At 42.7% G+C, this 22,500-nt stretch overlaps 1 protein-coding gene across 1 annotated transcript in view; it reads right to left on the bottom strand.

Annotated features, from left to right (window-relative positions):
- LOC139444473 (atrial natriuretic peptide receptor 1-like) overlaps positions 1-19,153 on the bottom strand; it is a 37,449-nt gene extending 18,296 nt beyond the window's left edge. The window contains exons 1-4 of the mRNA XM_071225431.1: positions 19,011-19,153; positions 9,083-9,278; positions 6,821-6,956; positions 3,949-4,040 (exon numbers count right to left, since the gene is read on the bottom strand). Of these exons, the coding sequence (XP_071081532.1) occupies positions 3,949-4,040; positions 6,821-6,956; positions 9,083-9,278; positions 19,011-19,153 (567 nt within the window). The remainder of the gene's footprint in view (positions 1-3,948; positions 4,041-6,820; positions 6,957-9,082; positions 9,279-19,010) is intronic.
- Between the last annotated feature and the right edge of the window lie 3,347 nt (positions 19,154-22,500).

Here is a 22,500-nt window from a genome sequence, read left to right as displayed (position 1 = left end):
ATAATATAATAATTATTTATTTCCATAGCGAAAGATCTTTGAATTGCACCAAAATAAATAATTATATAATATTGCAAAATTTGTTTCAGAATTTTATTATATTTGTTCAACGCCACTCTTTCAATTATATATCTATCTTCTTTATTCATAAAGTAGTGGAGGCCATTGGCCCATTCTACAGTTACATCAATTCTTGAGTGAGTGAGTGAGTGAGTGAGTGAGCGAGTTGGGTTTAACGCCGCTTTTAACAGTATTCCAGTTATATCACGGCGTGTCAGCCTAATGTGGGAGGAGAGCCCGAAGTGATGCAGGTCTCAGAAACCCACCAGCAAGGGTATGGTGCTGACAAACCTAGAAACATAATCGGGGCGAACCGGGATTCGAGCCCACAATCATAGGTTTCTGGCGTGCCCAAGGGACGCAACTCTGCACAGCGAATCGCGGCGCCTTAGACGACTGGGCCACCCGTGCCCCCTCATTGCTTGAAAGAGTAACAGCATATATACATTGGTACATTCATATACATTGTTCACCAAAATGATTGTCTAAGTTACATTGAATTATATACAAACGTTGCAAGATTTTTAACAGCTTCTTGATTTTTTGAAGACATTAATAAGTTTAATTTATGTAATGTTGGATATAAGTAGTATTTAGGGGGTTTATACAAATACCTGAGATTGTCATGAGCATAACAGATAAAGTGCAATCATGATATTAATCTTATAAGTATCTTTGTTTGCATACATGACATATTCTATCTGACTTTACTTCTATAACTAATTGACACCAGCTCGAGGATATACGTGTTAGTACTGTGAAATAAGCCATGATGGCTTCGGGTTTGTTTCCTTAGAAGGTGACGCCGTCTAGTGGACAGCGTGTCTGCCAGGAGGGAGGAAGGTCACAGGTTCGATCCCCGGCCGCACGACATTACACATGCATGCACGCACGCACGCGAGCGCGCGCCGGTTAGCCCTGACTGTTTCTAGGTTTGTGAGCGCCATACCCGTGCTTGTGAGTTTCACCAAAGAGGCAAACGTCTGTGACCTGCATTACATCGGGCTTTTCTCCCACATGAATTTGACAAGCTGACCCCCAAGCATACTATTCAAAGCTGTGTTAAGTCACTCACTCACTAACTCTACCGTTACGAGGTGCACACCTGCACACCTGCACCTGCATATATTTATATGTGCACCACCATATATACTGAACCACAAAAGAAACGTCACCATGGATAGATATATGAGAAACCTAATTTGTCCAAACACTGGAAACACACTTTGAGACATATTAAAAAGATGAGCCTTGGCAAAACTGATTATCAAGGTTGAAATTAAATTGTCAAATGTTCTTAAAATGAAACACAACACTAATCTCTGAGAAAATGGCATCACAAGTCAGTATCTCGTGTGTCCGCCATGTGCATTGATGACTGCCGTGCAACGTCGATACATGGAATATATGGGGCGGTTGATGAAGGCCATAGGCACTTGAGCCCACACTCTGAGGAACGCCTGACGCAGTTTAGCTGCAGTTGTCGTCCTTGGTCAGACGTCATTCAGCCGTCTTTGAATCTAGTCCCACAGGGGCTCAATGGGATTTAAATCGGGACTGAGTGCAGGTGACAGCATGGTTCTAATACCATTCTGCTGGAGGAAGCATCTCGCAGTGCGGGCACGGGCATTATTATTCTGAAACTCGTGGTTGCGGCGACGTGCCAAATGAGGTATGGTGTGTGGTCTCAAGCCTTGATCAATGTACCGAGCTGCTGTGACGCCATTGCCCCTTCCTGGATCGATATTCTGGAAGACCACAGAGCCGACCATCTGTGCAAGACCAATTCCACCCCACACCATGATGCTCTCGCAGTGTGGGCACGGGCATTATCATGCTGAAACTCGAGGTTGCGTCGACGTGCCAAATGAGGTATGGCGTGTGGTCTCAAGCCTTGATCAATGTACCGAGCTGCTGTGACACCATTGCCTCTTCCTGGACCGATGTTCTGGAAGACCACAGGGCCGACCCTCTGTGCAAGACCAATTCCACTCCACACCATGATGCTCGGAAAACTCAACTACAAAAGCATCCGAATACAGTGTCCCACGGCGTTGCCAGACACTCTCTCTGCTGTTGAGATATAGTAACGGCTCTCGTCTGGGAAGAGGCCTCTTCTCCACTGCCTATGGCGCCAATGCTGGTGCTGTGTTGCCCACTGAAGAATATCCGGCGATGACGTGGTGTCAGAACGGGTCCTCGGTGTGGCTTGTGACAATGGAGGTGTGTGCTCGTCAATCGTCGACGCACGGTGTCCGCACAAATGTGTCGCTGGTGTGTTCCCATGGTCTGTCGAGCAGTTTCAGTTACAAAGCGATCTTGAAGATACTGTCGCACAATCTGATGATCCTGACGTCGTGTGGTGACCCTTGGTCTTCCACTACGTGGTCGGTCATCTGTAGTGTTGGTGGTCTGGTACCGTTGCTGGATGCTGTATATGATCCTTACGTGGACTTGAAATGCATTGGCTACTTGCCGGGCGGTTTGTCCAGCTTGCAATCGTCCTAGGCATTGGTGTCGCTGATTTCTTGTCAATCTTGGCAGGTGGAAGCAATTCAATAACGAATGAATGTTATCCGATCTGGGTGGATATTCATTGGGCAAGAAATGGGGGAACGCATGTGCATTTCAATTTTCACGGAACTCTCGCGCATCGGGTTACCATGGCCGTTGCCGTGATGCGTTTGGGCGATCGGTTTTATTGTCATCTGCTTTGTTTTTTTATCATCAAATTTCATTTTTCAGGACAAGGTAAAGTTACATTTTAGAAACTTACACAAAAATTGCCCAGATATTTAAATGACAACTTTTCATGCAATCTTACTTGGGGTGACGTTTCTTTTGCGGTTCAGTATATGTTTCGCTTATATTCCAGAAATACGTTCGAGTTGAGCCACCTCGACAGTTCTGGCATTAACACTGTGATAACTGGTTTAACGAAGACGTCACGACCAGTAAGCTGCAACAGCATATCTTCATTACGATCCCAGCGGTAGACGCGTCTAGACATTCATTGGCAGTCGTATACATCATGGACGTAAATTCCAGCTCTTATCGTTATGCCCCGAGATTTAAACACGGTTATAATTAGCAGACATCTACTTTAGCATGTGTTTATAATAATGATAATAAAGCATCGTTGTCCTTATCATCATCATCATCATTCTCTTGCCAGTCTTCCTTACAGAATGGGAGCTACGACTATGGTAAGTCTGTGTTAACGAATACGAACTGCGACTTTGGCCAATCTACCTTACAGAATGGGAGCTACGACTGTGGTAAGTCTGTGTTAACGAAAGCGAACAGCGACTGTTGCCAGTCTACCTTACAGAATGGGAGCTACGACTGTGGTAAGTCTGTGTTAACGAATTCGATCTACGACTGTTGCCAGTTTACCTTACAGAATGGGAGCTACGACTGTTGTAAGTCTGTGTTAACGAATGCGAACTGCGACTTTTGCCAGTCTACCTTACAGAATGGGAACTGCGACTGTGGTAAGTCTGTGTTAACGAATGCAAACTGCGACTTTTGCCAGTCTACCTTACAGAATCGGAGCTGCGACTGTGGTAAGTCTGTGTTAACGAATACGAACTGCGACTTTTGCCAGTCTACCTTACAGAATGGGAGCTACGACTGATGCCAATCTACCTTACAGAATGCGAACTACGACTGTTGCCAGTCTACCTTACAGAATGGGAGCTATGCCTGTGAGTAGTCTGTGACCACGACCGTTCCCTTATAGTATGGGAGATACGCCATAACCCAGTCAGGATAGAAACGGTGGAATAAAACGATACCAGATGAGACAAGCGCGCTGTTTGTCAACGTACGATATATCTGTATAACAGTCAAGATGACACATCGACGTATCCTGTACATCCGCCATACCTCATACTTCTCTGACTCGGGGTTGAGATCCAGCAGCGAGTAGTCAGCGTTCCTATCTCCGTTAGCGTCAATGCTAACAGTGCCGGTGATGCCTGCAGTCAGATATATAGGACAATTAGTATACAGTAGGATGAAGACAATCGCCAGGAAGAAGTATTGGCGTTTTATCATATACACAGTGTAACGTATATCACGCCGCTTGTCAGTTGACGAACTAACAAGATCATGGTTACTCGTCAGCATCGTTTTGCGCTGTAAATCGGTGTGAGGAGTTTCATCGCGGTTTTTCGAAACTCGGTCCGCCCCGACTACAGTATGTGTCTAGGTTGGTCAGCACCATACCTATGCTTGTGGGTCTCAGTAAATTAGTAAACGTCTGAGACCGGGCTTTCCTCCCACGTTAAACTGACATGCCGTGATATAACGGTAATCCTGTTTAAAGTGGCGTTAAACCCCCAACTCACTCACGCAGCATAGTTTTCGCATAACGCCATTCAGCTATTCTTTTATCAAAGAGACGGGTGAAGTTTCGGCGTAGAATAGGTCTTCAGCAACCCATGCTTGCCGTAAAAGGCGACTGTGCTTGTCGTAAGATGCGACTAACGGGATCGGGTGGTCAGGCTCGCTGACTTGGTTGATGCATGTCATTGTATCCCAATTGCGTGGATCGATGCTCATAATGTCAATCACTGGATTGTCTGGTCCAGACTCGATTATTTATATCTATAGCATGAATATTGCTGATTGCGGCGTTAAACACGAAACAAACAAATGGATTTTATCAAAGACGTTTAACAATCAACTGATCGATGCGTTCGTAAAATAGTACTTATAACCATCTGTGTAGCAATATAATGGCAACGACGGTTTGACTTATGATGCTGAAAGGCTAAAGTAGCGACGTGTATGCGTGTGTGTGTGTGTGTGTGTGTGTGTGTGGCTGCTTGTACTAGTCCGGACTGATGCCGATTTATAGCGCTAGCTCAATGAGATACCATGCCGCAATTTAACATGAACACCCCACTCAGACACAGTATACTGACTCCGAGCCGACCAGTCCTTGTTTTAGCCCCTTAATGCCGAGCGCCTGACAAGCACCATCAACGTCTTTTGGTATGACGCGGTCGGGGACCAAGTAAATCTATGAATTCACTGAAAATTAATAGTATTAGAAAAGCAACATTGTGGCTTAACATTCTGATCTCACTTCGTAATATACGTACCACTTGATCCCGTTAGTCGCCTCTTACAACAAGCCTTTATCGCACTTCCAAATTCATTGTGACCCGTGAAGATCCAGGGTAGAATAGGTCTTCAGCAACCCATGCCTGCCGTAAAAGGCGACTATGCTTGTCGTAAAAGGCGACTAACGGGATCGGGTGGTCAGGCTGGCTAACTTGGTTGATGCATCGATCGCCATCGATCCCAATTGCGTGGATCGCTGCTCATGATATTAATCACTGGATTGTCTGGTCCAGACTCGATTATTTACAGATCGCCGTCATATAGCTGGAATATTGCTTAGTGCGGCGTTAAACAACAAACCAACCAACCAACCTAACCCGTGAAGATCCGGGGTGGAATTGGCCTTCATCAACCTATGCTTGCTGTTTAAAGATGACTAACTGGATCGAGTGGTCTGATTCGCTGACTTGGTTGATGCATGTCATCTTGTCCCAACTGCGTAGATCGCGATGCTCATGATATCAATCACTGGATTGTCTGGTCCAGACTCGATTTGTTACAGACCGCCGTCATATAGCTGTAATATTGGTGAGTGTAGCGTTAAACAACAAACAAACAAACTTTCTTGAAGTATACACTTGTTGAACGCTGCATTATTGAAGTGTAAATAATCGAGATTGGATCAGTCCATCCGGTGACTAATAGTTTCAATAACCATCCACGCCGTCGGCGATCGATCAACGATCAACCATGTCACTGGGCCTAACCACCCGATCCATTAAGGCGCCTATACGACCAGTATAGATTGCTGGGCACCTATCCTATCCCAACAAAAAACCAAAAAGAACTGATGGGCAAAAGAAAATATACCAAGTATGTGTTTAATGTAATTGAAAAACTGAAAGAACTTTTGTTAAATTTGATTATCTTTCTAACCATTACTCGTTCCTGCAACAGCTCGTAAAAAGTAATCTGTGACTTGGTACATTTTATCTAAAAATAACTGTTACTTTGTTCAATAGAGAGTGGAGTCAGAAATGAATCTGTAACCACATGACCCCTATTATGCCACAAAGTAGAAAAAAAAGTCACATTTATTGATGTCTTTTCAGATGAGGTTTTCCAGATGTATTAGGCGAATAAAAATAACAAAATTTAATCAAATTATATTTTAAGGAATAAAAAACATTTGGAGTTATTGTTTGAGTGTATACGTTGCGCCAGTGCAAGTATATTATCTCTATTGGAAATTAAACATGTCATAAAATTAACTGAGAGGTATAGTTACTTTTGCTCATCAGTATAAATGGTTACTGGAAAATTCATATATGATTATAGTTATTGACTGATTGAGTACGGTTTTACGCCGCTTTTAACATTACGCCAGCAATGCCAGGGCGGGGTATACGATAAATTCACACATTGTACCCATATGGGAAATCAAACCCAAGAATTCAGCTTGACGAGCGAACGCTTTAACCACTAGGCTACCCCGTAGGCCATATATAGATAGGGTGAGTGAGTGTGAGTGAGTTGGCAATATTCCAGCAATATCACGGCGGGGGACACCACAAATGGGCTTCACACATTGTACCCATGTCAGGAATCGAACCCGGGTCTTCGGCGTGACGAGCGAATGCTTTAACCACTAGGCTACCCCGCCGGCCATATATAGATGGGGACTTACCTTCAAATGTCCTGTTCCACATGCGACGTGTGATGGCGGCACCGTCGGAGATGGAGCCGTTAGCTTCCAGCGTCTCGTTGAGAGCCAGGGCGTACAGTATCACTGCATCATGGAACGCCCCCACGAAACTGTTTACCTGGAGTGAGTGAGTGAAGAAGGTTTAAGTCCATTTTGAACAGTATTTATTAATATCTATCATGGCACCTACATTTTGGAGAAGAACCCGAAGAGATACAGATCGCAGACGTTTACCACTTTGGTGGAACCCGACAGCACGGCTATGACGCTAACAAACGATCATCGGATTCTGGTAAGCATAAGGGAGGCAACTCTGAATTGGGAATTGTTGTGCCTCAGACGAATGGGCCACCCGTGTCCCCCGTTTACCTCGAACCAACAATGAACATGATCAAATAAAAAAGCAAACCAGTGACACGTCAATCTGCAATGGCTTTAACATAACATGGGACAGATGTCTCACGGGTCGGTACAAAGGGTGTGGTGTGGACGTGGTGAGGACGGTGAGTTGATGGTCGTAACGACGGTTTTGGTTTGCTGGGTGGGGATAAACGGGGGTAGTTGTGTTGATGACAGTATGGTGGGGATGGATGATGTTGGGTGAGATGAAAATGCCGAGGTAGTGGGTAGGTGTGGATAGTGAGGTAGTGACGGGGTGGCTCATGATCGAGTTAGTGAGTTGGGTTTAACGCCGTTTTTAACAGTTTTAGTTATATCGTGGCGTGTCAGATTAATATGGGAGGAAAGCCCGAGGTGATTCAGGTCTCAGACGTTTACCACTTTGATGAAACCCACGAGCACGGGTATGGTGCTGACAAACCCAGAAACATAATCGTAGCGAACCGGGATTCGAACCCACAATCATAGGTTTCCGGCGTACCCAAGGGACGCAACTCTGCACAGCGAATAGCGGCGCCTTAGACGACTGGGCCACCCGTGACACCGCTGATGATGGAGATGGGGATGGATGATGCAGGGTAAGATGAGAATGTCGGTTTTGTTTGAATTTCGGGGATAGGACTAAGGGTGAATGCTAGGAGTCTGTTGTGAGAGACCTTTTCATTATTGGAAACAGCCTTCAACGCAAATTGCAGACGTCACGTACTGAAACGTACAAGATCGATTATAGTCGTCTAAAAGAGCCGCCACTTAAATCGCCCGCCTTTTCGACTAATGAATCCCGTCACTGGGGAATGTGTATCGAACGATGAAGCAAAGAGTATCTGTACTGCTTGATTTAGCGTAAAACTCATTTCCATGAGTAATAAACACGGGGCGCATGCAGCTACCGCAGGTTCGGAATAATCTCACGCCACAGTCATTTGTTCCCAACTGCTAAAACAAACGGTTCCGTTTAATTTCGTTTTATGGAAAAAAATATGTTACAGCTTTAACAAGAGTTTGGACTTCCAATAATCAGGGTTATAATGTGTAATCCCGGCACTGTGTCGGTATATGGCGTCTTGTCTTTTACTGTTATTGATTCCCAGTGTATTGAAGTTGTAAAGAAACTTTAACTAACTTTAGTCTAATCTTGAAAAAAGTGGACGACATTTATAACGCAGTCTTTTACACGACGCAGATATGTGCTTCCATAAAAAGTCTAGAATGGACGCAGAACAAATATATATTGCATCCAGAGGCGCGCACATTAAACTTCACTGTACCACATTCTTGACACGAAATATTGAGGTCTTGTAATTAGTGTAAATCTTACAGTATAGTACACTTCACTATTTCAATACTTTACAGGACCCTCATCTATCCTTGAAATTAACTATTAGGTATCCCCTAGTTGTGTATGTCAAGGTCAGACACTGATAACGTGTTTGAAAGTTTTATCTTTTGAGGTGAGGTGAGGTGAAATGGGATTGAATGTCGCCTCCAAGACTATTGCACTTATATAGCGACGTGCATGTACGTGTGTGTGTGGCTGCTTTTACTAGTCCAGACTGATACCGATTTATAGTGCTAGCCCACTGAGATACCATGCCGCAGTTTAACATTGATACCCCACTTAGACACAGTATACTGACTCCGAGCCGACCAGTCCTTGTTTTCACCTCTTTAGGGCCAGGTAGGGTAACAACAAGTACCGTCTTTTGACGTCTTTTAGTATGAACGCTCAGGGCGGACGCTCTACCACTAGACTATGGAGTCGGTCCTTATCTTTTGAAGATCGAGCTGTAATTATGCGACAAAGTTCATATGCACGCTCATCATCCCTTCATTGACAGATCTTACCTCCTCCTCCCCGTACGTAAAGTTCTTGTACATCTGAGCAGCTCTTCTTTTCACCTCCTCCGAGAAACGTCTGTACTCTGGGCTCGTCGGCTTCCTCAAAGTGACGGTCATCAACGCTTCGTACGCCAGCCTTGCCTTCTTGTTGCGAGCTTCCGTGTCGTTCTCACGGTACCACGGCCTCTCGCTGGCGTTCTTACTGTCAAGCAAGAGTTATGAGTGAGTGAGTGTGTTGGGTTTAACGCTGTTTTAAGCAGTATTTCAGTTTTATCATATACTTCAGTGTGAAAGACTGAGTTTTCTGAGTGATATATTCATTGCAGTGAACATAACACTTAATGTTTCACTGCAGTGAACTTGACACTTTGTCAGAACTATTATCATACAAGGGTTACCTCCCCTTAAATTGTCTCCCTTTATCGTAAGTGTCGGGCCCGTATACAAACTATTGACGTCCTTTTTACGTTAGTTCCACATTGACAAGGCACAAATATCACTTCTTGCCTTTTGTTATTTTCTCAAAAATGCTTCTTTATTAACTGTAAATTTCTCATTTAACAGTTTTCTTACTTGACCAGCGTGTATTCTTTCGCTTCAAACAGCGCTCTCCTTGTATGATACAGAATGTTCGTGACCCTAAATATTTTTATACTTTTGTTTATATTTTTAAGATATTGCAAACACGAAACTACTTTTTAAGTCGCAAATACAAGGGGTGGTGAAACGTCCCTGTGTGTTAGGTAGGGAGAATTTACGTTTCAAGGTTTTACATTTGTAATGACATCATTTAATTTTTCGATAGAAAACTACAAAAAAAAAATATATAATAAATTGGATATTTCATGTGTCGAGTGAAATATCATGTTTCTCTCATATATATGCCACTCAAGAAAATATCTCCTTTCCCCCCGTCACGAGATGAGAGAAACATGATATTTCACTCGACACATGAAATATCCTCTATATATCAAGGCGTGTCAGCTTGATTTTGGGGGTAAGCCCAAAGGGATTCAGATCTTTGACGCTTTCACTTTGCGTATAAGATATATATTTAACTATGTGAGGCGATTTAATCATGTTTTTGTTCAACGAAGGCGAATACGTCTTACCAAGTCTACGGATACGAACGCATCTCGTTTACGTGCACGACTAACATACACCGTATGTGTAACTGGCCCGATTTACGCAACAAAAGTTAATCCCAAACATGTCGTTATATTCAAGAGTTAAAAAATCTCAAAAGAAGTTTCCAACCTCTCAATCAGACATATTAATCTGCTGAGATTGAAAAGGAGATTGTAACTGAGAATGGATTCGTTATTAAAGAGGACGGAGCCAACTAAATCCAATATCAACTATTTCAATCTCACCGGCATGCCATAGGGTGGCGTAATTTAATTGTTTATCTTTAAACATACTCGAATCATCAAAGGCTCGAAAAGAGATTGCATCAACGATACACCAATACTCATGCAAATTATCTAAAAAACTTTCTATTTCACCTGCTCTTGTGGACCTCATCTCAGACCTACTCTCACCTATCTTACTCAACTAATCGATTTACTCGAGAATAAATATTCTTCTAAAGAATAACAAATTACGCGAAAGGCGTCCCGCAATTATCTCAAGAAAGAGCAATGTCCTTGACAAAAAGCAAGTTAATGTACTTTGTAACTAATCCAGATAAGACGAGGGATGTGGAGACACACGGCCAAACAACGATCCTCTTATATCCCGGAAAATTGAGGAAATCAGAGACTTGAATATATTCATTGGCAGCTATGTGTAGCAGGTTTTGATGTTAACGAATGAGGCTGTCGGAGCAAGGGGTTATCTGAAGGCGAGGAAAGGGGAAATGGCGAGCGTTTTATTACAAACACCGAAGCCTTGATGACCAGTAAGAGCGATAGACGCTTGTTGAAGCATTCCTGTACGGATCTGAATAGAACGAGTGGATCTCACGACAGACCTAAACTCCAACTGTCTCCGTCAGCTTAAGGGTTAGTATAGACTGTGGACTGTAATTTAGACGTATATGAGAACAGCGAAACTTGGTTAATCCAGAAACTTGGCATTCTGAAGGAACGATATTATTGTATTGAGCTGATTATTTCGCACTGTTTTGATGTGTGAGAGTGGGAAGTCAACTTACAAGCAGATGTGGTAAGGCATTGATAGTCCGAAAGCCGGTTAAACTAAAAATCTCCACTATCCGGACAGATACTTTTGTTGGTCATGATCGTTGATTTCGTCATCCTACAAATCGCCAATCCGGGGAATTTCATTGAGGTCGCTATCGTTCAGATTAACAGGTTTCCCTGAACATTTACACATATTTTACTCCGTTATATGGGGTTAGTTTATCTTGATACTCCTGACAATCGATATTGATTATGTACCGAGGGTCAGGGTGTACGGAGGCACGCTTAACACTGTGCCAACATAATTCTGATCAAAGGGACATTGATCTGGGCAGATCTGCTTCTTGGCGAGATGTGTGTTACCATCACAAAACATTCAGATTGATTCAACACGTCGTGAGAGGCGACTTCTAGGCTCAGGTCATCATGACTTGGTTGATGCATGTCATCGTATCCCAAATGCATAGATCAATGGTCATAATGTCAATCACTGGATTGTCTGGATCAGACACGGTTATTTACAGACCGACGTCTTATAGAATATTGATGCGGCGTTAAAGAACAAACAAACAAACAAACAAACTTCCTTGGAGTATATACACTTGTTGAACGCCGCACTCAGCATTATTCAAATGTAAATTATCCAGTCTGGACCAGACCATCCAGTGACTGATAGTTTGAATAACGATCCACGACGTCGACGTCGACGTCGACGTCGGCGACCGATCACCGGTTTCATTTGGCTAGCATATAGTTCAGTACAGCGTTTGACAACAAGCAAATTCGTGAGTGACTGAGTGAGTGAGTGGGTGAGTTGGGTTGAACGCCGCTTTCAACAGTATTCCAGTTATATCATTGCACAAGCCAGTCAGTGAGTGAGTGGGATAGGTTGAACGCCGCTTTTAACAGTATTTCAGTTACATCACGGCACAAGCAAATCAGTGAGTGAGTGAGTGAGTGAGTGAGTGAGGGAGGGAGTGAGTTGGGTTGAACGCTGCTTTTAACAGTATTCCAGTTATATCACGACACAAGCAAATAAAGAAAACGTCAACGAGTGAAAGGATCTTTCAAAACTGCATTTTTTCAAAGTTCGTCCTTTGACTTCGGAGCAGGATCTGCTTAGATTCCCATGCCTGTAGTAGTAGAAGACAAACAAGGATCGGCTCGTTACAACGTGTACCATGACTGATTGCGGGTCATCCCGTCCTGTCTACGGACCAGTGCTCATGTTATCATCCACCAGTTTTCCTGATTAGATTTGATTATTTTAATGGAGCTGGAATAATGCTGACTGACATTCTTAACAACCCAAACAGGCCAACCTAATTGGCCATCTCCATAAAAGTAACCATTTCGCGCGTTCCATGTTCCAATGCTACAGAACCATATGATAATATAACCACACAACTGTACACCTGAACTAACAGTGCCCCGTTCCACAAAGAGGTCGTAGCGCTATGACTGTAGTAAGTCTGTTAAAGTATGGGAGTTACGATTACCTTAGCATTATGATCGCTTTGTGGAATGGGGCGGCCAGATCCGTCAAGACGAATGGTGGACGTAAAGACCATACCAATCTGACCAGTCACCGTCAAGGATCACGCGCACGTGATCGCGTGATCGCGAGGCTACGTGTTGACATAGAATCAAACTATAACAAATATGACTTTTAACAAGTCAAAGAATGGCATTTATGATAAATGTATCCATTATCTGTCAACAAATGTTCGTTTCAAGGTGTCAATAGCGGTAATCTGACCGTGGTTGCTGTTAATAACGGTGAGTTGTGCGATCTTCCGATCGCTTCACATACGATTTCGCCGAAATTAATTAACACAATATTAAAAGGAATTTTGAATACAATTAATGAAAGAAGTTACATTCATAAGTCCAGATATACAAAAAACACTTTTTATAGCCAGACAGTGTAATTACATGATTAATTTGCGTACTTCAGTATGGATTTGTTGACATGGTATTTCCGGTGTTACGTGCTCACGGTAATATCTTTCCATGGGGAAAAAACATCAAAACTCATTATTTCGTGTATAATGCGCACCCTCTTCTACACAGCTGTGCTTTTTGGGAAAAAAGTGCGCACTATCCTCAAGAAATACGGTAATCAGACACCGTCTCCATTGGTAGAGTAGTCAAATGCCATGTTGGGAATTCGGGAACTCTAACTCAGTGTCTATGACTGGGGTAGGTTGTGATGGAGAATCCCGTGGGGGTTGTACCTTCGAGGTGGTCGCCCGCCCATGTACCCGACTACCAATAACACTAGCATAAAAGCAAAAAACACTCTCACAATATAAATATAATCCAACACTAAGCTTATACACACACAAAGCACCGCCAATACACTAACATACCACACTCACCATATACTCAGATCCATCATCTACCCTCCACCCACTCTACCCTCGACATTAAACCACCTTCAACTACCCACAACTGCACCCAACTACAGTACCACGCACGCTCACCAACAGGGATACTAGGACATCGCCATTCCCCCTAAAAAGGCCCACTTCGAACCCATTTTCTTCGCATCTCCTCTCAAGTAATGTGTAACATTCCAAATATCCTCATGAACGAAATTGCCCATGGCCAGTTTGATAAATATTTGACAATAAGACACAGCTACTCGATAAATCGCAAAGAACAATAAAGAACGAAGCACGGTTTATTTCACGATTAAATATTGTTCGATAATGACGTCATTTCTGAAGATTCGAACATGCGCTCGTAACTTAATGACGTTGCAAGTAGGACAACGTTATTTTATAGAGGGAAGTTGCTCCCCATAGATGTATCTGGACAACGCAGGTGAACGCAATGGCCGAGCGATCGCGCCCAAAATTGGGAGACATATGACAATCGTTATTTGGGGAAAAGGTGCAGATAATCGACGCGGAAATTGTGAGAATACCAAACGTAACCCCCCTGTACGTAAAATGGAGTTGTCCGACATTGCCAAGGTCGGGTTGGTTTCGAGGAGTCATCATTATTCAAACGCGGGTAAATGTTTTCAAAGTTTCTACAATTAATCGACACCCGTAAAAAGGCTGTACAAAAAGTTCATATTTCAAATAAGAAATAAACGACTCGTGGTCGTTGTTAATCGTACGATAAAACATTGCAGGGAGAATAAATTAAACCACTCGGGACTGCGCCCCTAATGGTTTATTCTCCCTGTGATGTTTTATTTCACGACAAAACCCTTTCCATATCCAATAGAAATCTCTGCATAAAGCAGAGTCGAATGAGGTGAGGTGAAATTGGGTTTAACATCGCGTCCAAGATTATTGCACTTATATAGCGACGTGCATGCACGTGTATGTGTGTGTGTGGCTGCTTGTACTAGTCCGGACTGATGCCGATTTATAGTGCTAGCCCACTGAGATACCATGCAGTTTAACATGAATACCCCACTCAGACACAGTATACTGACTCCGAGCCGATCAGTCCTTGTTTTAGCCCCTAAATGCCGAGCGCCAGACAGGGTAACAACAAGTACCATCTATTAACGTCTTTTGGTATGACGCGGCCGGGGATCGAACCCCGGACCTTCCGCTCTCCGGGCGGACGCTCTACTACTAGGCCACGGAGGCGGTCAGAGTCGAATGAACGATTCCGACAATGAACATGTGTTTATGAAGCGCTATAAAATAGTTAGGATACCAGGTGTTCGAGAAAAGGTGAGCGTATCCTTCCCCACCGGTGGCACCCGTCACAAACACATGCAAATACAAGTCAATTGTTCACCTGAAAAAACACGGGAACACATGGTACAAGTCAAAATAGGGAACTCCCACTCGTCGTTTATTTCTTAATTTAATAGTTAATACTTTTTATGTCTGCTTTTAACAAGGTGTTTTTTCTGTGTTTGCATGTCGTAGATGAACACTAATCACCACTGTGAAGACTCTTCATGCGTGTATCTGCCAGGCAAAGATTTCTGAAGTGATCATGAACCAACCAATGCCCGACAAGACATATGTTGAAACAAGCTCCTCACAGCGTTAGCCCGTTCGCGGAGCTCTCAAAACTATTGCAGCCACCGTTCAAAGCTCCCCACTGTGATAGGTGGTCACAACCATGCTTGGAGTTGAACTCGCAACCGAAGGACCCTTATGTTTACAAACAAGCGCTGACTGTCATGACGCCGAATACTCTTACCCTAACTAAATTATTTTCTTTGTTTGTCAATTTGAATATATCTTTCATTTCAACATATAACTGGTATAGTAAGAATGTAACGGGGAATTTGAGTGATTTTCCGTTCGTCTGCAATCTCGAACCAGTCTGATCCAACAAACAAAAAGTTAAATCCATCTGGGAATATCATCAGTCGTAAACTATTTTAAAAATATAACTCTATTGGCATTCCCAAAGACAAAAAAAGGATGAACGTTACTACATTTGGGGTTAGAGGGTATATTTCAGGATCTTGTAATGGCCGCGCCCACTAGTCATTGGTGGCAGCGATGTTACCGAGTGTGTAACGAAGGTGTCACGCGCTGGGACGGAGCTTGATGCTAGCAGGGATATAAGAAGAAGTCTGTTTTCGCCTTTCGTATTTTGATTGGACAAATGATGGAATGGTTTCAGTGACACAAAAAGTGTTAATGAATTTTTGTCCTCTGCAAATTCACCGGAGCTTCATAACCGCTATCTGTTTTACTGTTAGACGTAGATATAAAACTTCAAAGCCAGAGAATAACCAGTCTCGATTATCAAACAAAACAGATTCTATCCTGCGTAACAGGCAAAAGAGCGGTGACAATTACAGTAAAGTACGGTTATAACGAACACGCTTATAACGAACTGACGGATATAACGAACTTACTTTTTTGTCCCGACTATTTGCTGTAGCTATGCTGTATATATGCATATAACGAACCACGGCTACAACGAACTAAAATTAGTGGTCCCTTTGAGTTCGTTACAACCGTAGTTTACTGTATACGAATGGAATGGACACCGGGGGGTTGAGAAAAGGGTAAGCATGTGAGGCCCTACCAGTAGAACCCACCACTCATACAATTAGCATGAAAAAAACCGCATCTGTATGTTACCTGATACTGTAATAAACCTCAACGCACAGCATCATTTTCGCCGGAACAAAAAAGGTACACCTAATATCTAAACCTCATCGAACACTTCAAAAGTCTCGGAACAGAATACCTCGATTTTCAGGACTGGAAGGATAACAGCTGATGACCAAGCATCATTACCCGATTAAACATAGCATCTGAGTCCGAACCACACTCCAGAAGGATGTTTAAGCGAATGATCCTTCCGCACACAAATCTACAGGCAAAGGCACCAATGCTGAACACTCCTCTTAAAGAACACGAGAAGACAATTGTACTGATGAACTGGATGAAGTAATACTCAACACCTGCAAGGTCTTTGGCCATTAAAGGTGAGGTGAAATGGTGTTTAACGTCGCGTCCAAGATTATTGCACTTCTCGTATATAGCGACATGCATGTACGTACGTGTGTGTGTGTGTGTGGCTGCTTGTACACAGTACACACTAAGACACAGTATACTGACTCCGAGCCGACCAGTCCTTGTTTTAGCCCCTTAATGCCGAGCGTCAGACAGGGTAACAACAAGTACCATCATTTCACGTCTTTGGGTATGACGCGGTCGGGAATCGAACCGTGGACCTTCCGCTCTCCGGGCGGACACTCTACCACTAGACCACGGAGGCGGTCTTTGACCATTAAAGCGAAGCTGAGTCATGTAGTATAAGGCGACTGAATATAGACTTAAATAGATTTCAGTGATTGTTACATATCAATAATGTTAAACCGTTATATATAATGCGAGATTCCATATTTGCTTATATAATGTTATTATCGTACGTACTACGTCCCCGCAGGGTGGCGAGATTGTCTATAGGTTCGCCCGTCACACGAAAGTCCAGGGTTCGATCCTCTACCAAGGTATAAAGGGTGAAGCCCATTCTGGTGTCCCTAGATATTAATGGAATATTGCTAGAAGCGGCGTAAAATCATACTCACTAACGTCTCCTCAAGAGACATATATTTTAGCTTCCCTTTGGTGCCATTCTACAGAGAAAGGGCAATTCATCTTATTTAATGACTCTATGAGTGCGGACTTATGTTTTAGTTTCCCTGGAGACTTGCTTTACAGCTTAACGTCCCCGTATGAGGGCCAGGGCGTGGATGTGATTGACGTTGATGTCGTCGCCTTCACGGACGTAGCCCTTTGTTCTCATCACCGTATGCAGTGAGCAGATGGGAAGTCTATCACAGGGGTCTGCGGTCAGGCTAATTAGGAAGCACCATGCGTGAAGTGTTCAAAAGATATGGGTTTATTGTGATTTAATTGCCTCGGATTGACTAATCAGAATCGAGTAATTTCCAAATTCATGGTAGAATGTTCCATGTACTTCATCCCCCGTTATACTGTCATAACTGGTTGGAAGTGTCTCAGATGCGGCCAGGAAGCACTACCATTCATCGGTTCTGTTTGTTTGTTTGTTTGTTTGTTTGTGTGTTTGTCTGTTGTTTAACGCCGCACTGAACATTATTCCAGCTTTATGACGGCGGTCTGTAAATAATCGAGTCTGGAAAGACAATCCAGTGATTGACATCATGAGCATCGATCCACACAATTGGGATAAGATGACATGCATCAACCAAGTCAGTGGGCCTGACCACCTCATCCCGTTAGTCGCCTCTTACTCCAAGCACAATCCCCTTTTACGGCAAGCATGGGTTGCTGAAGACCTATTCTACCCCGGATCTTCAGGGGTCTCTGAACATATAACCTCTGACGAAAGTTTTCGATTACTTTGTACGATTGGGTTGGGTCTGTTCTGCTTACCAATTATCAGTTCTAGCTCAGGTCTATATAATATGAAGGAACAGCCGAAAAGAACGACCTGATACTGCAACGCTGTGGGGTAGCCCAGTGGGTCCGGGTTCGGATGCCTACATTGGTATAATTTCTGAAGCCCATTTCTGGAGTTCCCCGTCGTGATATTGCTGGAAAGTTGCTAAACTTTAAGCTTTACGCACTCACTCACTCACTAACTCACAGTACACTCTTTGTTTGTTTTTTTGTTTTATCTTTTTATGTGAAACAAGATCGAGCAGCATACCTTAATATCTTGACATGAAGTCTATTGTTTACATCATGTCAGGTTTACTCATACGTTACAATACTAAAATGCATCTGCTGCTGCTACTGCTACTGCTGTTACTACTGCTACCGTCACCATTACGTCTGCTGCTGCTACCGTTATCACTACCGCTTCTACTTCTACTACGACTACTACTACTACTACTAATAATAATAATACTGTTGCTGCTTCTGCTACTGCTGGGTCGGTGGGTAGCCTAGTGGTTAAAGCGTTTCACTCTTCACCCCCAAGACCCGGGGTTCGATTCTCAAAAAGGGTACAATATGTAAAAAAAAAAAACATTTCTGCCGTGGTATTGCTGGAATATTGCCAAAAGCAGCATACAAACATAATCACTCACTCTGCCACTGCTGATGCTGATGCTGATGCTGATGCTGAAGCTATTTTGGAGCCTGTTGTTACTTACTACTAGTTTTGTTTTGTTTGTTTGTTGTTTATTGCCACACTCACCAATATTCCAGCTATATGACGGACTGTGGATAATCGAGTCTGAACCAGACAATCCAGTGATCCAGTGATTATCGGATACAATGACATGACATGTCTGCGAGTCTGATCACCCGATCCCGTTAGTCGCATCTGACTACTGGTACAGCTGCACTTACCTCGAGAACAGGTCGATGTTGAAGAAGACGTATTCGCCGTTGTCGAAGTTGAGTTCATGAGCCTTTATCATAATCTCCCTGACGGAATCCGGGGATGCACAGAGGACGATGACTGAAACAGAGAATACACCATACAGAACCATAGTATATACACACAGCGAGGGTACATGTATATCTACAACGTTACGTTGATATATGGAGAATCTCACCAAAGTGTCTTTTGATACCAAATATATCTACACGGGTCGATAAAAGATTAAAACTCGGAGGGTGAGATTCTATATATCATCCAACATCATTCTTCTAACTTTTTCAGTCTGTAAACAGTAATACTAGTAAGCAGTGTTTAGTGTAAAAAGTACTGCTAACAGCTTCAGTGGGAGAGCCTTTAGTGATGTCATTTGATTATGACAGCATGGTAACCAATTACGTCACAGTGGTCTGCAAAGCATTGTGATGCAATTTCATAGCAGCGATATCTACAACGTAGATATCATTTATTTCACCCAAGCGATATCTCCTGTGGGAGCCAGTTTGGGGTGATAAAAGAAACGTAACAGTCAATGTGTACAAAGACTGAACTCGTCCCGAAGGCAATTTACAAAAAAACCTTAATATTTGAGTCAGTTTATATATTAACTGAAACGTCCGTTCATTATTATACAAGTACTATGACCACGAAATCCAAATTTGTATGTGCTGAATTTCTTCACCCAATGACTGAAAATGATAGACTGAAAGAAACGAAAGTCAATATATATTTTTAAAATATATTTTTTCGCTTCTACTCCTTGCATAATAAGTCTTTTGTAATGCTTTTCAAGCCCTTTTAACTTCTTAATAGCTTTAACATACTCTTTAGTCAATTTGTAAAGTAACTGAAAAATAAAGGCGTTTTTCAAATATTTAGGCATTGATATTAAATTGCCTAGTGAATCACATTTTACACTTTGACTGACAGTACACATGGACTGTAACAACCATACGTTGGTGTTTTATTACTTGCCCGTGAAGAGATCACCCGTTTAATAAACATACAGCTGTATTACACTTTGAGTAATAGCAAAACGCGTGCTTGTGTACTCTCGGAACACGTTTCACGAACAAATATTGGAAGCTCTCAACATCCCTTGGCTTATTCAACGACATTGCGTGTGGAGTTGATAGATCACTGTGAGGAGCTTGTTGATAGGGTGACGTCACATGGCATTGTTTCGCCGATGGATCTTGCAACAAAATTCCACAAATTACGTATTGTGACGTTATTGTAAACTTTGAGGTGCAAGGCCCGTTTCACAAGGCTATCGTATTGTAACGCAACGACAGTCCTTAGTCTAAGTTAAAGTATGTGAGTTGCGATTGTCTTAGCCCTACGATAATTTTGTGAATTCTAAAGGTGGACCGTTGTATGGTATTAAATTCATACGTTTCAACTTTTGACGTGTTTGAAGTATTATTCTGTTAAACTCTGCCGTGGATCGTGAAGGTGTCAGCCTATTCATACTCAACAATATAATTCTAAAAACGTTATAAATGGCAAGTAATAAATAAAATACTAAACTCGCTCCCGTGTAAAACCAGTTTTATGAAACTCGTATTTCGCTCGTCAGATACCACAACTATTCACTCGTTTCATAAAATTGGTATTACACGGGAGCTCGTTAAATATTCTATATTTATCACACATACACAGAATAGGACGCACAAACAAGGATATATAGTAACTGTAGAAACAAGCTTACAACCTGTCATTATGCCTGTATATGTGAAAGGTTTTTAAATCATGATCCAGCTATATGATGGCGTGGCGGCTCGGACAAGGGTCGTCATCTTGTCATTAAGTATGCTACACGGCTATACAACAAATGTCAAGGGGCATGGCTGGACGGTTTGATTACATTAGGTTTGGAACAAGGATTTCATTTGTCTAAATCACACATCAGTGAGCTATCCAGGAATCTTGTAGGAGATAGTGAAGGACAGACGGATCGCAGGTCAAGGTCACGCATTCGAGTAACCTTGTTAAATATATTCTCGTCTAGGTCACACAGTGACTGATGGCCTGGGCGTGGTCATATCACCTGTCTGCATCGATACAACTCGACTTTCCTTCCAAATATTGATATTCGCCAGGTTCGCAGAATCGTGCATTATTTGTAACGAATATCCAGCTGCCCGTGCGTCCTTAAAAGAAATATGAGTGTAAATGGTCTAGAATTCCCATATCGATCCCTCTGACATTTTTAAAATAGGTCTTCAGCAACCCATGCTTGTCGTAAAAGGCGACTATGCTTTTTGTAAGAGGCAACTAAAGGGATCGGGTGGTCAGGCTCGCTGACTTGGTTGATTAATGTCATCGATACCTACTGCGTGGATCAAAACTCAATGTGTCAATCACTGAATTGTCTGGTCCAGACTCGATTCTTTACAGACCGCCGTCATATAGCTGGGATATATTGCTGAATGTGGCGTTAAACAACAAACAAACAAACATCCGACATGTGTGTCCGCAGATATATCATTACTCAGACAAAACTAGGAAATATATAAATATATATACGTGCGATAACGTTGAAACTGTATATGATGGTGCGCATGCGTGTTGGCATTGGCCATTCCACACATATAGCGAAATCAATGGAGAGCTCGTGTGCGAAATACGCATCAGTCGGAAAGCGCACGTTAAATCTCCAAAGTAAGTATGAGAGCTCGTGGTGTCCCGAGAATCGTTAGTTAAAGCACCATTCAGTTTGGAATAGAAACCCTGGCACAGACATTAAGGATTTAATTATTTCCTGTATTTCATAAGCTGGTAATTATAGGTGATACCACACTTAACTCGCTTCCGTCTCACTGTAGTAACACATTTGTGGTCGGAGATAGATTGAAAGTCTTATTGATCTTACAATCCATCGCCATCTCCTGGCCTTAGGAAAACACATGGTCGTGCGTCTAAAGCACGTTACAGACATGTCGACATCTCTGTTCATCCCAGTCATGACCCACAACGTCGGTGATGTTGCATAGCGGCAACGACGTCGCAGGAAGCATCGCGTGTTTATATCCCAGTCGATGGAGATTTTAATATCAAACAATTTTCTCGTGAAAAACATTTCTTTAAAAATGATATGAATTTCCTTTTCTTCTTTTTTAATGCATCAGAAGTAATAATCTTTAAGTCAAAGGATCCAGTAGAAAATGGATGTGTTTAGAAAACAGATGTTTTATAGGGCGAGATTTTAATGCGGTTTGACAGACTGATTTAACGTTTTTGTTTAGTCAATTTCTGACTGACGTGCAGCGTCAAACTAGGGATTATGTGGGAATTGCTGCGCATTATCCCGTCATGGTGGGAGATACGACAGGAACAGAATGGTTAGTTGCTGATACAGAGGACATCCTCAGTTAACCGACACTAAACATGTAGATTGACGTATTGTCATAGATTGTTAGAGTGTCTCTCTTCCCATTCTCTTCCCTCTCTCACTCA

This window comes from Haliotis cracherodii, unplaced genomic scaffold (assembly GCF_022045235.1).
Source record: "Haliotis cracherodii isolate W230 unplaced genomic scaffold, xgHalCrac1.p SCAF_54, whole genome shotgun sequence".
In the NCBI taxonomy this organism is placed as follows: Eukaryota; Metazoa; Mollusca; class Gastropoda; order Lepetellida; family Haliotidae; genus Haliotis; species Haliotis cracherodii.
Note: the sequence above shows the minus strand (reverse complement) of the source record. Positions and strands in the feature narration are given on the sequence as shown.